This window comes from Taudactylus pleione, unplaced genomic scaffold, assembly GCF_031769625.1.
Source record: "Taudactylus pleione unplaced genomic scaffold, aTauple2 ptg000796l, whole genome shotgun sequence".
NCBI lineage: Eukaryota > Metazoa > Chordata > Amphibia > Anura > Myobatrachidae > Taudactylus > Taudactylus pleione.
The window spans coordinates 1,329,236-1,342,820 of NW_028285198.1; the positions used below are offsets into that span (position 1 = coordinate 1,329,236).

Below are 13,585 nucleotides of genomic sequence, written 5' to 3' on the forward strand. Positions count from 1 at the left end.
TCAGACTCTTATTACATTGGCCGAGTTTAAAGAGTGAGAAGACTGACATTTTCTGACCTCTCGCCCTATTACATTTGGCCCCTGGTGCCTGTTCCAAGTTGGTGCAAAAACTACTTAATAGATTTTCATGAAAACGGCATCAGTGTGTAGTGGAAACTCCCAGAAATAACCTGCACTTTGTATCATCTCCATCTGCCACGTAAAATCGGAGCAATAGCTAAAACAGCATTTATCGACAACATGAATGCAAGAGATAGATGTGGCGCTGTGCGCGCGGCCAGTAAGCGGTGGGGGGGGGGGGGGGGGGTAAGAGGTGCTTTGTGCTTGCGGTCACTTAAATAGGATAAAAAAATATTTTGTAAAGGGGGTACAACAGCGCAAAAAACTAGGAGGAGAGCGGCCTAGAAAACAATTATTGGGTCTACCCCAGACCCCAGTGGAGACAATATAAATGAAAGACAAGTAAAAGTTCTCATAGGCGCTACCTGTAACTTGGTGCATAAATGGATAAAACAAGTGATTTGCCGGGTGGCTATTTTACCAGATGGTATAAATAAATGGGCATTGATGTCAAATGCTGGGGGAATAGTCCGAAAACTTCTTCCCCTGTGTACCCGTCCTTCCATTATCTTGGTGCAAATAGCCCCTCTGACCTCCTTCCAACCAACGCGTTTCAGGACTGGTTTGTCCCTTTTTCAAGGCATGCCCCCGCATTTCACATCAATGCCCATTTATTTCTACCATCTAGTAAAATAGCTACCCGGCAAATCAGTTGTTTTATCCATCTTTTATTGCATTTTTAAGATGTTTATATGCTCTTTCTGGTTTGTGTGTTATTTGTGCTACAATAAATGTGCATGTCTCTCTTTATTGCACAAATGTTGGTATCATGATAGGTTAATAATACACACGACAGTACGAACCACTGGGATTTTCAGAACCTCTGTTCCATTAAAGAACCAATTATTGAGCATAAGTGATTACTGTTCAGGTTATCCACCTTATAGGATCTACGTTCTATATTTAAGGAACCAAGTTACAGGTAGTGTCTATGATAATTTTTACTTGTCTTTTACTTAAATAGGAGAGGTTACATAGCAGTCTGTGCACAGGGCACACAGTGACATTGGTGTGAGTGGTGGGTGAATAGGAGAGGTTACATAGCAGTCTGTGCACAGGGCACACAGTGACATTGGTGTGAGTGGTGGTGAATAGGAGAGGTTACATAGCAGTCTGTGCACAGGGCACACAGTGACATTGGTGTGAGTGGTGGGGAATAGGATAGGTTACATAGCAGTCTGTGCACAGGGCACACAGTGACATTGGTGTGAGAGGTGGGTGAATAGGAGAGGTTACATAGCAGCCTGTGCACAGGGCACACAGTGACATTGGTGTGAGTGGTGGGTGAATAGGAGAGGTTACATAGCAGTCTGTGCACAGGGCACACAGTGACATTGGTGTGAGAGGTGGGTGAATAGGAGAGGTTACATAGCAGCCTGTGCACAGGGCACACAGTGACATTGGTGTGAGTGGTGGGTGAATAGGAGAGGTTACATAGCAACCTGTGCACAGGGCACACAGTGACATTGGTGTGAGAGGTGGGTGAATAGGAGAGGTTACATAGCAGTCTGTGCACAGGGCACACAGTGACATTGGTGTGAGTGGTGGGGAATAGGATAGGTTACATAGCAGTCTGTGCACAGGGCACACAGTGACATTGGTGTGAGTGGTGGGTGAATAGGAGAGGTTACATAGCAGTCTGTGCACAGGGCACACAGTGACATTGGTGTGAGTGGTGGGGAATAGGATAGGTTACATAGCAGTCTGTGCACAGGGCACACAGTGACATTGGTGTGAGTGGTGGGGAATAGGATAGGTTACATAGCAGTCTGTGCACATGGCACACAGTGACATTGGTGTGAGTGGTGGGGAATAGGATAGGTTACATAGCAGTCTGTGCACAGGGCACACAGTGACATTGGTGTGAGTGGTGGGTGAATAGGATAGGTTACATAGCAGTCTGTGCACAGGGCACACAGTGACATTGGTGTGAGAGGTGGGTGAATAGGATAGGTTACATAGCAGTCTGTGCACAGGGCACACAGTGACATTGGTGTGAGTGGTGGGTGAATAGGATAGGTTACATAGCAGTCTGTGCACAGGGCACACAGTGACATTGGTGTGAGTGGTGGGTGAATAGGATAGGTTACATAGCAGTCTGTGCACAGGGCACACAGTGACATTGGTGTGAGTGGTGGGTGAATAGGAGAGGTTACATAGCAGTCTGTACACAGGGCACACAGTGACATTGGTGTGAGAGGTGGGTGAATAGGATAGGTTACATAGCAGTCTGTACACAGGGCACACAGTGACATTGGTGTGAGAGGTGGGTGAATAGGATAGGTTACATAGCAGTCTGTGCACAGGGCACACAGTGACATTGGTGTGAGTGGTGGGTGAATAGGAGAGGTTACATAGCAGTCTGTGCACAGGGCACACAGTGACATTGGTGTGAGAGGTGGGTGAATAGGATAGGTTACATAGCAGTCTGTGCACAGGGCACACAGTGACATTGGTGTGAGTGGTGGGTGAATAGGATAGGTTACATAGCAGTCTGTGCACAGGGCACACAGTGACATTGGTGTGAGTGGTGGGTGAATAGGATAGGTTACATAGCAGTCTGTGCACAGGGCACACAGTGACATTGGTGTGAGTGGTGGGTGAATAGGAGAGGTTACATAGCAGTCTGTGCACATGGCACACTGACATTGGTGTGAGAGGTGGGTGAATAGGAGAGGGTACATAGCAGTCTGTGCACAGGACACAGTGACAATGATATGAGAGGTGGGTGAATAGGAGAGGTTACATATTCTGTGCACAGGGCACACAGTGACATTGGTGTGAGGTGGGTGAAAGCGCTGTGCTGCTGCCACCAGTCTGTAAACCGCTGGTGGTCACATGGTGCACTCCCGCAACAGGGGCCCTATGCAAAGATGTTGGCAGAAGAGATTTCATCATGGGCAAAGCCGCGGGCAACAGCTGGTAGGTAATAAAATACTCCAACCAAACATTTTCATTACCAGCTGGAAGCCTGTTTTAGGGCACAAGAGTCAGATTACAAAATGGAAAAATAATACCAGCCAACTTTCTAATGCCGCACTTCGCTCATCAAAAATTTCCCCTGTGCAAAAAGTTGCACTAGGATTCATTGATTGGATGATACCCACCTCCGTATGACATCACAATAATATGAGATATGGTAAGAACTTACCCTTGCTATCTCTATTTCTACGAAGTCCATAGGGTTCGACAGGATACCTTGGGGTAGGTGTGACGTCAGTCATCGGGCACCAAAGAGTTAAGCTTTCAACCTCCCAGGATGCACTAGGTCCCCCTCCTATACCCCGCCCCCGAGCCAAGGCATCTCAGTTCGTTACCAAGCCACAGGCCGGAGGAGGAGAAAAAAGAGAGATAACAAAGATCTGGACACATACAAGAATCACATTCTCACCAGAGGGAGACGGAAAACCGGTGACCAGAGCAAAGCCCATCTGCAGCACAGGTGCGACAGGGCGGGAGTCCTGTGGAACCCTATGGACTTCGTAGAAATAGAGATAACAAGGGTAAGTTCTTACCATATCTCATATTTTCTACTTCAGGGTCCATAGGGTATCCACAGGATACCTTGGGGATGTCCCAAAGCAGTATCCTTTAAGGGTGGGGACGCTCCTGTGCAGAAAGGAGAATCCGCCGCCCGAAGGTAGCATCCTGAGAGGCGAAGGTGTCAAACCTGTAATACCTCACGAAGGTATGGACAGAGGACCACGTAGCAGCCTTGCAGATCTGGACTGCAGAGGCACCACGTCGAGCTGCCCACGAAGGACCCACAGACCTAGTGGAATGAGCCTTCACAGAAGGAGGAACCGGCAGGCCTTCATGAAGATAAGCTTCAGAAATAGCCATACGGATCCAGGCTGCCAAAGTTTGCTTTGAAGCAGGCCAACCCTTTTTACGGAAGCCATAGAGGACAAACAAAGCGTCCGACTTCCTAAACGAAGAAGTGCGGTCAACATAAGTCCTTAAGGCCCGCACAACATCCAAAGAGGCCTCACCCACGGAAAGACCCGGTGAGTTAAAGGCCGGAACAACGATTTCCTCGTTAACATGAAACTGGGAAACAACTTTGGGAAGAAACTCGGGCCGAGTGCGGAGCACTGCCCTGTTCCCATGAAAAACCAAGAAAGGGGGTCTACAAGAAAGAGCCCCTAACTCAGAAACACGTCTGGCCAAAGCAATAGCCAGAAGGAAAACAGTCTTAGCTGTTAGCCATTTAAGATCCACTGAGCCCAATGGTTCAAACGGCGGTCCTTGGAGAGCCCTCAGGACCACAGCCAAATCCCAAGGCGCCACAGGTGGAACAAAGGGCGGCTGAATGCGGACAACACCTTGCATAAAGGTGCGCACATCCGGGATTGTAGCAATCCTACGGTGAAACCAGACAGACAGGGCCGAAACCAGTACCTTCAAAGAAGCAAGGCGAAGCCCATGATCTAGTCCCGCTTGTAGGAAGGCGAGAATCCGAGACAGACGAAACTCCCGCGGTGCATAACCTCTCGGTCGACACCACTGGAAGAACGTATGCCACACGCGATGGTATATCCTCGCGGAAGACTGTTTCCGAGCTCGCAACATGGTACGCACCACAGAGCTGGAAAACCCCCGGGACCTCAGCATGGCCGTCTCAACAGCCACGCCGTCAAAGACAGCCGAGTCAGGTCCGGGTGAAGACAAGGACCCTGAGACAGAAGGTCCGGTCGTAGCGGCAACCGCAGAGGACTGACCACGGACAGACCCTGAAGGTCTGAGAACCAGTGCCGTCTGGGCCACGCGGGAGCTATCAACAGGAGCGTCCCTCCTTCCTGTTTGAATTTCCGGATTACCCGTGGAAGAAGGGAGACCGGAGGGAACAGGTATGCGAACCGGAACGTCCACCGGACGGACAGAGCATCCACCAGAGACGCCTTTTCGTCTCTTGTGCGAGACCCGTACACCGGCAACTTGTTGTTGTGCCGGGACGCCATGAGGTCGATCTCTGGAAGACCCCACCTGTCCACCAGCAGTTGAAAAACGTCCGGGTGCAGGGACCATTCCCCGGATGAACGTCCTGGCGACTTAGAAAGTCCGCCTCCCAATTTAGCACTCCGCTGATATGGCCGGAAGATTGCGCTCCGCCCAAACCAGGATCCGAGAAACCTCTACGAGAGCCGCCCGACTGAGGGTTCCTCCTTGCCTGTTTATGTAGGCCACGGTGGTAGCGTTGTCCGACTGGACCTGCACCGGGTGACCCTGGAGAAACCGATGTGCCTGCTGGAGAGCATTGAAGACCGCACGGATTTCTAAGATATTTATGGGAAGCTCCGCTTCTGTCGGCGTCCACCTGCCCTGGAACAAGTGTGGACCCAAAACCGCTCCCCAGCCCCGAAGACTGGCGTCCGTTGTCAACAGGACCCAATTTGGAACCCAGAACGGACGTCCCTTGTTGAGATGGGCCGTCTGTAACCACCAAGCAAGGGACAGGCGAACCTCCGGGGTGAGCACAATCGTCTGGGACTTCAGAGACTGAGGCAGCCCGTTCCACTTGGACAGGATCAGGTGCTGCAGAGGTCTGGAGTGAAACTGGGCGTATTCCACCATGTGGAACACCGACACCATGGAGCCCAGTAACCTCATCGCCGAGTGTAGGGACACCCGGCGGCTGTGCAGACAACTGCGCACCCTTGACTGTAAAGCAGAGATCTTGTCCTCCGTCACGAAGATCCTTTGCTGTCCCGAGTCCAATAAGGCTCCAAGATGCAGAATCCTCCGAGACGGGATTAGAGTGGACTTCTGCCAGTTGATTAGCCAGCCGTGCCGCTGCAGCAGTGCAATGGTCAGGTCCAAGTGGCATAACAGGAGCTCTGGAGATCCTGCCACCAATAACAGGTCGTCCAAGTACGTCAACATGCGGACTCCCTGCAGCCGCAGAGAAGCCGCCATGACCGCCATCACCTTGGTGAAAACCCGTGGTGCTGTCGCCAGGCCAAAAGGTAACGCCCGAAACTGGAAGTGGTCGCTGCGGATTGCAAACCTGAGGAACTGTTGATGGCGCAAAAGAATAGGGACATGCAGGTAAGCGTCCTGTATGTCCAATGACACCATGTAGTCCCCAGGCTCCAGCGCCAGAATGATGGACCGTAGAGTCTCCATCCGAAACTTTGGTACCCGCAAAGACCTGTTGAGTGCTTTGAGGTTTAGAATCGGACGATACGACCCATTGGGTTTCTGTACCAAAAATAGATTTGAATAGAAACCCTGGCCCCTCTGGGAGAATGGAACAGGCACTATAACTCCAGCCTGGAGCATAGTGTGCAATACCTTCCGCAGCTCCGTAGCCTTGTTCCGGTCTGATGGTAGACCCGTGGTGAAGAATCGAGCCGAGGGTCTGTGCCGGAAGGAGAGGGCGTACCCGTGGGAGACCACCTCCAGAACCCAAGTGTCTGTCGTAGTGGTCGACCAACACTGGGCGAACTGCAGCAGGCGGCCTCCCACCCTGGGATCCCCCAAAGGGAGGCCCGGACCGTCAGGCCGCAGGCTTGTCATCTGGCTTGGGGGCCGGACGTCTGGTACTCCATGTCTGCTTCCGGGGCTTGACCGATTTCTTAGGGCCAGCCTGTCGAGGAAACGACTGTGGTTTGGGCCTGCCCTGGGCCCTAGATGACCGAAAGGACGATGGTCCAGAACCAGAAGGAGCAGCGGCCGACGGGAGACAAGCCGATTTGGCTGCCGCCAGCGTGGCCACAATCTTATCCAGATCCGGACCGAAGAGAACTTCTCCGGTAAACGGCGCCTCCAGACCCTTTTTGGAATCTGCATCCGCCTTCCAGGATCGCAGCCACAAGGTGCGACGAGCAGCTACCGCTGCTGAAGAAATCCTAGACACCAGAGTACTAATGTCTAGGGCCGCCTCGTTGATGTAGGTGGCCGAAACACGGAGATTGCCAAGCAACTCCGCCTGTTCGGCCGGACAGTCGGAATCAAAAGAAGCCTCTAATGAATCCGCCCAGCGCTCCATCGCTCTGGCAACCCAGCAAATGGCCATAGCCGGCCGTGCTGCCCCCCCCCCGCAAGGGAATAAGCGGACTTCAGGCAGATCTCCACCTTGCGGTCCGTAGCATCCTTAAGGGAGGACATGGATGGCATCGGCAATGTGGCACTACGGACAAGACGGGTCACGTGAGAATCCACCTGTGGAGGGGATTCCCACTTTGCAAAATAATTATCCGCGAACGGATAAGCCACCGCCAGGCGTCTCTGCGGCTGGTATCTTTTGCCAGGCTGTTTCCACGCCTCCTCTAAATGGTCCACCAACTGACCCGATAGAGGAAAGACAGTGGCATCGCCCTTCACATCTTTGAAAAAGGCATACTTAGATTTAGCCGCTGGGGGAACTTCGTCCTCAATCACCAAGGCTGTGCGGACCGCCCGAATAAGTCCAGGAATATATACTTTGGACTTAGCATCAGCGTCCTTAGCAAGGAGAGGTTCCTGATCGTAAGGATCCAGAATCTCCCCATCATCAGACGTCCCCTCGTCATCCTCATAAGGAGCCGACAGAGACGCCACCGGCCGTTTATGCGGCCGCATCACAGACTCCCCTTGCAACACATCCGACAAGTGCTGTACAGAACTCGTCAGGGAGTTAACCCACGCTGGCTCCTGAGAAACCGGGAGCGGGGAAATAGGGAGACTGTGGGGTACCACCAATTGTCGTGGGAAACCCTGCATGGGTGACGACACCACTGACTGCTGGGACAAACCCATCGGTGTAAACGCGGGCTGCGGAGCTAACTGGCCCACTAAGGCTGTAAGCACTTGAGCGAAACAAGCCCAGGGCGGCTCCTGTACCAGTGCAGTAACCGTAAGAGGCCGCGCCATAGACAAACACTGCCGGCAGAGGCCCTCCGCGCTACCCTCCCCCTCCGCTAACGGTACTTTACACGTAGTACACTGTAGCCGGAGGGGAAAATCACTTTCAGACATGATGGCACCACGTATGTGACCCCTCTCACCAATTATATATTTAAGAGGCAAGAGACCACCCTGCAGCACTGCACCGCACGAGCTTAGCAGAAAAAACAGGGACAGTATAAAGCTGACAGTTTAGAAAAAAAGTTACAGGCAGCAGCGCTAGCACAGTCACATACAATGCAGAGAAATAACAATTCCTGCACTAACAGCGCTGATCACTCAACTACGCAGACACAGGGCCTGGTAGGACACAGCGCTGCATACACAGACCTGACCACATCGGAGGAGAGGTATGCGGGGGGACCCAGACCACGATGCTTCCAATGCAGGCTTCCAGCAGCGTTCACCATGCTTCAGAAAAGATGGCCACCGAGGAGCAGAAAGAAGGCTGGCCTGGGGGAGGAGCGCTGACACAGGACCAGTCAGCACAGTGCAGAGAGGGCTGTGTGCAGCGGGGGAGGCGCCGGCTGTGAGACAGGGAAGGCTCGCTCCCCTGGCATGCATTTAACCCCTGGGACGCCGCAGCGCTACCGCTCTGCTGCGGTCCGCTGTCCCAGGGGGTAGTGGAAGCGCAGGTTGGTCGCCTGGCTCCACGCTGCAGCCAGTCCCCAGGGAGCCCCCTGCCTGGGGACTTAGGACCATGTGATCAGCGGGGACCCCCCTGCTTACCTCTGTCCCCCTTGAATCCGGCCATGGTCCGGAACATCTGGGGTCACCGCTAGCTGTGACCCCAGATGTCCACCAGCATCCCCGGATCAGTACCGGCGTTCTGGTACCGGCGAGGTGTAGGGACGACAGCATGGACGTCAGGACTGACTGTCCATGCTGTTCATCCAGATGTGCAGCCACAGCTGCATGAAGAAAAAGCTTCAGGGGCTCTTCTAAGCCCCCCTCTAGCAGGTGCCTCCGACTACGGCCGGGCACCAAACGAAACTGAGATGCCTTGGCTCGTGGGCGGGGTATAGGAGGGGGACCTAGTGCATCCTGGGAGGCTGAAAGCTTAACTCTTTGGTGCCCGATGACTGACGTCACACCAATACCCCAAGGTATCCTGTGGATACCCTATGGACCCTGAAGTAGAAAATTTTAGTTTTGGTGCGTTTATACTGGCATTACAAAGAAACACCATGATAGGAAGGTCGTTCAGTTGTAACGGAAATCTGACCGCCAATGAAAAGTGACATTTATAGCGACACATTGCGTAAGAAATGTTTCCATACACCTTTACTTACCGAAACAAGTGCTGAAAGTTTGGTTTAATAAAATTTGCTTCAATGCTTTGTCTTATGCAGATTATGTGCGTTATACCATATTTCTGAAGTATCGAGAGCTAGGGAATAAAAAAAATAAAAAAAAAAATAGTAATAAAATACTGCAACAAGAGTGTTCAGTCTGTGCATTAGGGTCATTCATTACTTGCATGGAGTTATAAAACAATAAGATACTGTATTACTCAGACATCAGTGGCAACAAGAAGTCTTACATTATCCCCAAACACAGATCTACTGTCCTTGTTGTGATATACACTGAGGCCACTTTAGTTATTAGCATAAATGTGGAGGTGTAACTAACAATCAGCTAATCACGTGACACCATCTCAATGATTAAAAGCACAAACACATGGTCAAGAGGTTTAGCTGTTGTTCAGACCAAACACTAGAATGGGGAAGAACAGTGTTCTGTGACTTAGAAAGTAGAATGATTGTAGCTGCCAGACAGAGGGTGGTTGTAGTATCTCAGAAACTGCTGATCTCCTGGGATTTTCATGCACGGCAATCCCCAGAGTTTACAGAGAATGTTGTGCAAAGCAAAAAGCATCCAGTGAGCGGCAGTTGGGTGAAAAGGCCTTTCCAATGAGAGGGGTCAAAGGAGAAATGCCAGACCACTTCAAGCTGACAGGAAAGGGACATTGCCAGTAATAACCATGCAGGACATCGGTGGTATGCAGAACAGCATCACTGAATGGCACACCTGCCATAGTTTTAAGATGCCCTGATAGCAAAACTGTGGCAGGGCCTGCTGGTATGTTCAGTACCACGGCAGCTGGAGGGCCGCATATGGCCCACCCCTGCCGTAATGTCTACTTCCACGTGACGCAGCACACATCCCACGCCGGTTCCAAGATCAAGACAATGCGGCCTGTGTGCTGCAATGGCCTCCACGGTTGAGAGCCGCTTTTGGGGGGGGGGGGGGGGGGGTTGGGAGAACGGGAGATACGGAGCATGAACGTGCAGCTGGGAAACCTGCAGCAGCTGCGTGATGCTATCATGTTACCATGGCCCGCACGGGATGCCTGTGGAATGTTTCCAGCACCTTGTAGAGAGGTGTATCTAATAAAGTGGCCACTGAGTGTATAATGAAGACATGGTCCAATAAGGTCATAATGCTGATCCCAAAATAAAACATGGAGGTCATCTGTTCTACATAAAAAGGGAAAGAGACTTGATTTTGATGTATGTGAACCAGAAGATGGGGTTAAACCCTTTTGGCTATAGGTTGTCAGTCTCTTACCCACAATAACTGATGTGGACGCTCCCCGGGACTTTTATCCTGCTGCTCCCCAGCTCTTACCCCATTGAGAACCAGGGGGTATTACATCCCTTCAGGACCAGAACTCTTCTAAAATAGTTAATTAAACCCTAAAGTTGTTTACAAAGACGACCTAGTTCTGCTGATTAATGCCCGTATTCAATAGGGGGCGAAAAGTCAGAGGTCCTTTCGCCCTCATCGCTGTTTTTTACTAGGATAAAGTATCGGGCGCGTGCCCGCTTATCCCAGTATTCAATTAGGATCCGGCGAAAACGGGACCCGGCGGGAAAGGCAAGTATTGCAAAGTCCTGGGAATTTTCAGGAAATCATCCTGGCCTTCCCTAAAGATGGTCTGACATGGGGGATCACTATGGGTACCCCCGGGTTTTTAAATGCAGCTTTGCTAAAGTGGTGAAGAATAGGTTTTTATGTGGGGCAGGGGGGAATAACTACGTCCATCAAATTTGGGGTACATGAAAATGGGTGTAAGCATATTTTTAAGTCCCTAAAGATATATTTTTTAAAAATTCTTCAAAAAAAATGTACCTGCCGCTACCAGCCGCACTCTAGAAAACACCTGCCGCATACCTGAGAAGCCCCCCCAGAATCAATTTTGCTAGTTTAAAACTGTTTGCCTAAAAAAAATAAAAGTTTCGCCCCCAAAATTAAAGTACATTTTTTGGGGTGTCCTGAGGATTTTTTTAAATTTTTTTTTTTTACACATTACTTTTAGGGGACCCTCCCAGGGTTGCAGGCTATTTTTTTTTTTTTTAGCCTGCACCCCTAAACCCCAATTCTGCACTTTTTTTTTCGCCATGTATTACATGGTGAAAACTTATCCCCGTTTTTTTAACAAAGACTTTTCACACCGGCAGTAAGTATTTGAAATTGAATATGGGGATAATTGAAATAGGCGAAAATGACGTCATCAGCGATAAATTATCGCCGATAACGGACTTTTCGACTCTAATTGAATATGGCCCTAAATCTGTACAATATGACAGAGCTATGAGATCTACAAATAACGTAAGCATCTGTATTTCCATATAGTTTCTAATACGGAGTCCCGTGTGGCTTTATACTGTCACAGAATACAAGATATGTGTCTATGCAGTAACATGCTTTTTATTGCTAGACCAATATTTTGTCAACGTGAGCGTATTGTTTTCACTGATTATGGGAAAGTGCTGCATACCTAAAGGGCATCAACAACATCTCAGCCAGTATTGGAACATACCCAGCAGTGAGTATAGAGGGGAGTGGAGACTGGGACCGCTATAGTCATACAAGACCCCAGCCCGGTCCTCTGCTAACGGCCCTGGTTTTATAAACCGGGGCAGGGAGTGGGAACCAATCACAAGCAACAATTAAGAGGCTTCGGCATGCGATTGGTCCTCCAAGCTCATACACACTGCCACAATTTACGGATGGTTACCAAACTGGGTCCTCAGGGTCACGTTTTCCAAACCACCTGTGGATCTTAAGAATGTTCCAGTTCGGAATGAACACACTTGTGCGCAGGCTAGGAGACAAGGAAAACATGACCTGCTAGGGGTCCCTGAGGACCAAGCATGGCCATCCCTGTCTGGACTGATTTGCCCCTTCCATGTTACAAGATGTCTGCGTTTGGCAGCCCCCATGGTTCTGGCTGGGGGACAGGGAGGAAGGGTGGTGTAGGTGGGAGCCCAGCTTTTATATATAGCAATACTAATTTGGGTTAAATCGCCCCACAGAACACAACCGTATACCTTGCTTTTCATTGCTGCAGAGTATGGTCCCAAAAACAATCCGGGTAAAATTTCCTAGGTCAAAGAAGAAGAAAAAATAAAATCAGTTTATTAGAAGATAATTTAAAACTTTTGCTCCTAACAAGCAATCAGGACACCGTGCAATGCAGAGCTAAGGGAACGTTGTATCACGGATCTTTAGTCATAACTCGAATTTACCTAAAGACAGATATTGTGAAGCAGGCCGAGCACCAATGGCGTATCTATAATGGGTGCAGGGTATGTGGCACACATGGTGCCCTGGGTCCAGGTGGGCCCACACCGCACCCACGTGGTAGATATATTTAAAAATGTTGCAGTATACATATTGTTAGAACAGTCTTTTTTTTGAGCCAAAAAAAAAAAAAAAAACACACAACTAAAATTTTCATCCTTTTCGGAGGTCAGTGGGACTGTGAGCACAAACCAGGCTTCCAAGATAGCTGACCTCCGTAGTCGTCCTAGACGAAACGCGTAGGGTAGCATCCTTACTTCAAAAGTGCCTTGGATTGAGAATGCCCAGAAAATGGCGGCGCTGTGTAAAACACTCGTCCAACAGTGGATGTAGCGGTGAGGGTTTACATTTCCTCCACTGGGACTGCACTGACCAGGTACACGCATGGGTTTTATATTCATGTACAGGTTATATAGTGTTAGTTTCATGGTGGCTGAGAATAAAATCACAAGCAGCATGTCCCGGACCTTAGTAATTACCAGGCATATTTGTAGATGAGAACGTTTCTGAAATTCCAATCCCATAGAATCATGTTTAGTACAGTAGTTCTCATTTTAAAGAGGCCGTTCCTTACTTTTAACTTTTTTATGTTGTATGGCTTATTGTTATGTTTATGAAATTTAAGAAATATATATACACATATATATACACACACACACACATATACACACACACACGATGCCCCTAGAATGCGCTCAATGTGAAATGAAAACAATATTGTAGAAAATAAATGAAAGCAGCACCTCCTAATTGGCACATTGTTAGTCTGATGCCTAAAAATACTCAAAAAATCAAAAAACGTAGAGAAAGCGGGCGCTAAATATTATTCTTCAAAAAGGTAATACTTAAGCTTAAACAGGCAATATATTGGTACTAAGCTCTTATTGAAAACACAGTCCCTTTTATTTAAAAAGTAATGCATCAGATTTGATTGGCCGACCGACAGTGGTTCTGTATCAATCCTCAAAGATTTATACAATTTAATAGT

The 13,585-nt window shown here is 49.5% G+C and overlaps 1 protein-coding gene across 1 annotated transcript in view; it reads right to left on the minus strand.

Annotated features, from left to right (window-relative positions):
* Positions 1 to 13,585, minus strand: part of STYX (serine/threonine/tyrosine interacting protein) — a 40,772-nt gene that overhangs the window by 8,689 nt on the left and 18,498 nt on the right. The window contains exons 3-4 of the mRNA XM_088457954.1: positions 12,345 to 12,398; positions 9,300 to 9,397 (exon numbers count right to left, since the gene is read on the minus strand). Coding sequence (XP_088314080.1) covers positions 9,300 to 9,397; positions 12,345 to 12,398 — 152 coding nt within the window. The remainder of the gene's footprint in view (positions 1 to 9,299; positions 9,398 to 12,344; positions 12,399 to 13,585) is intronic.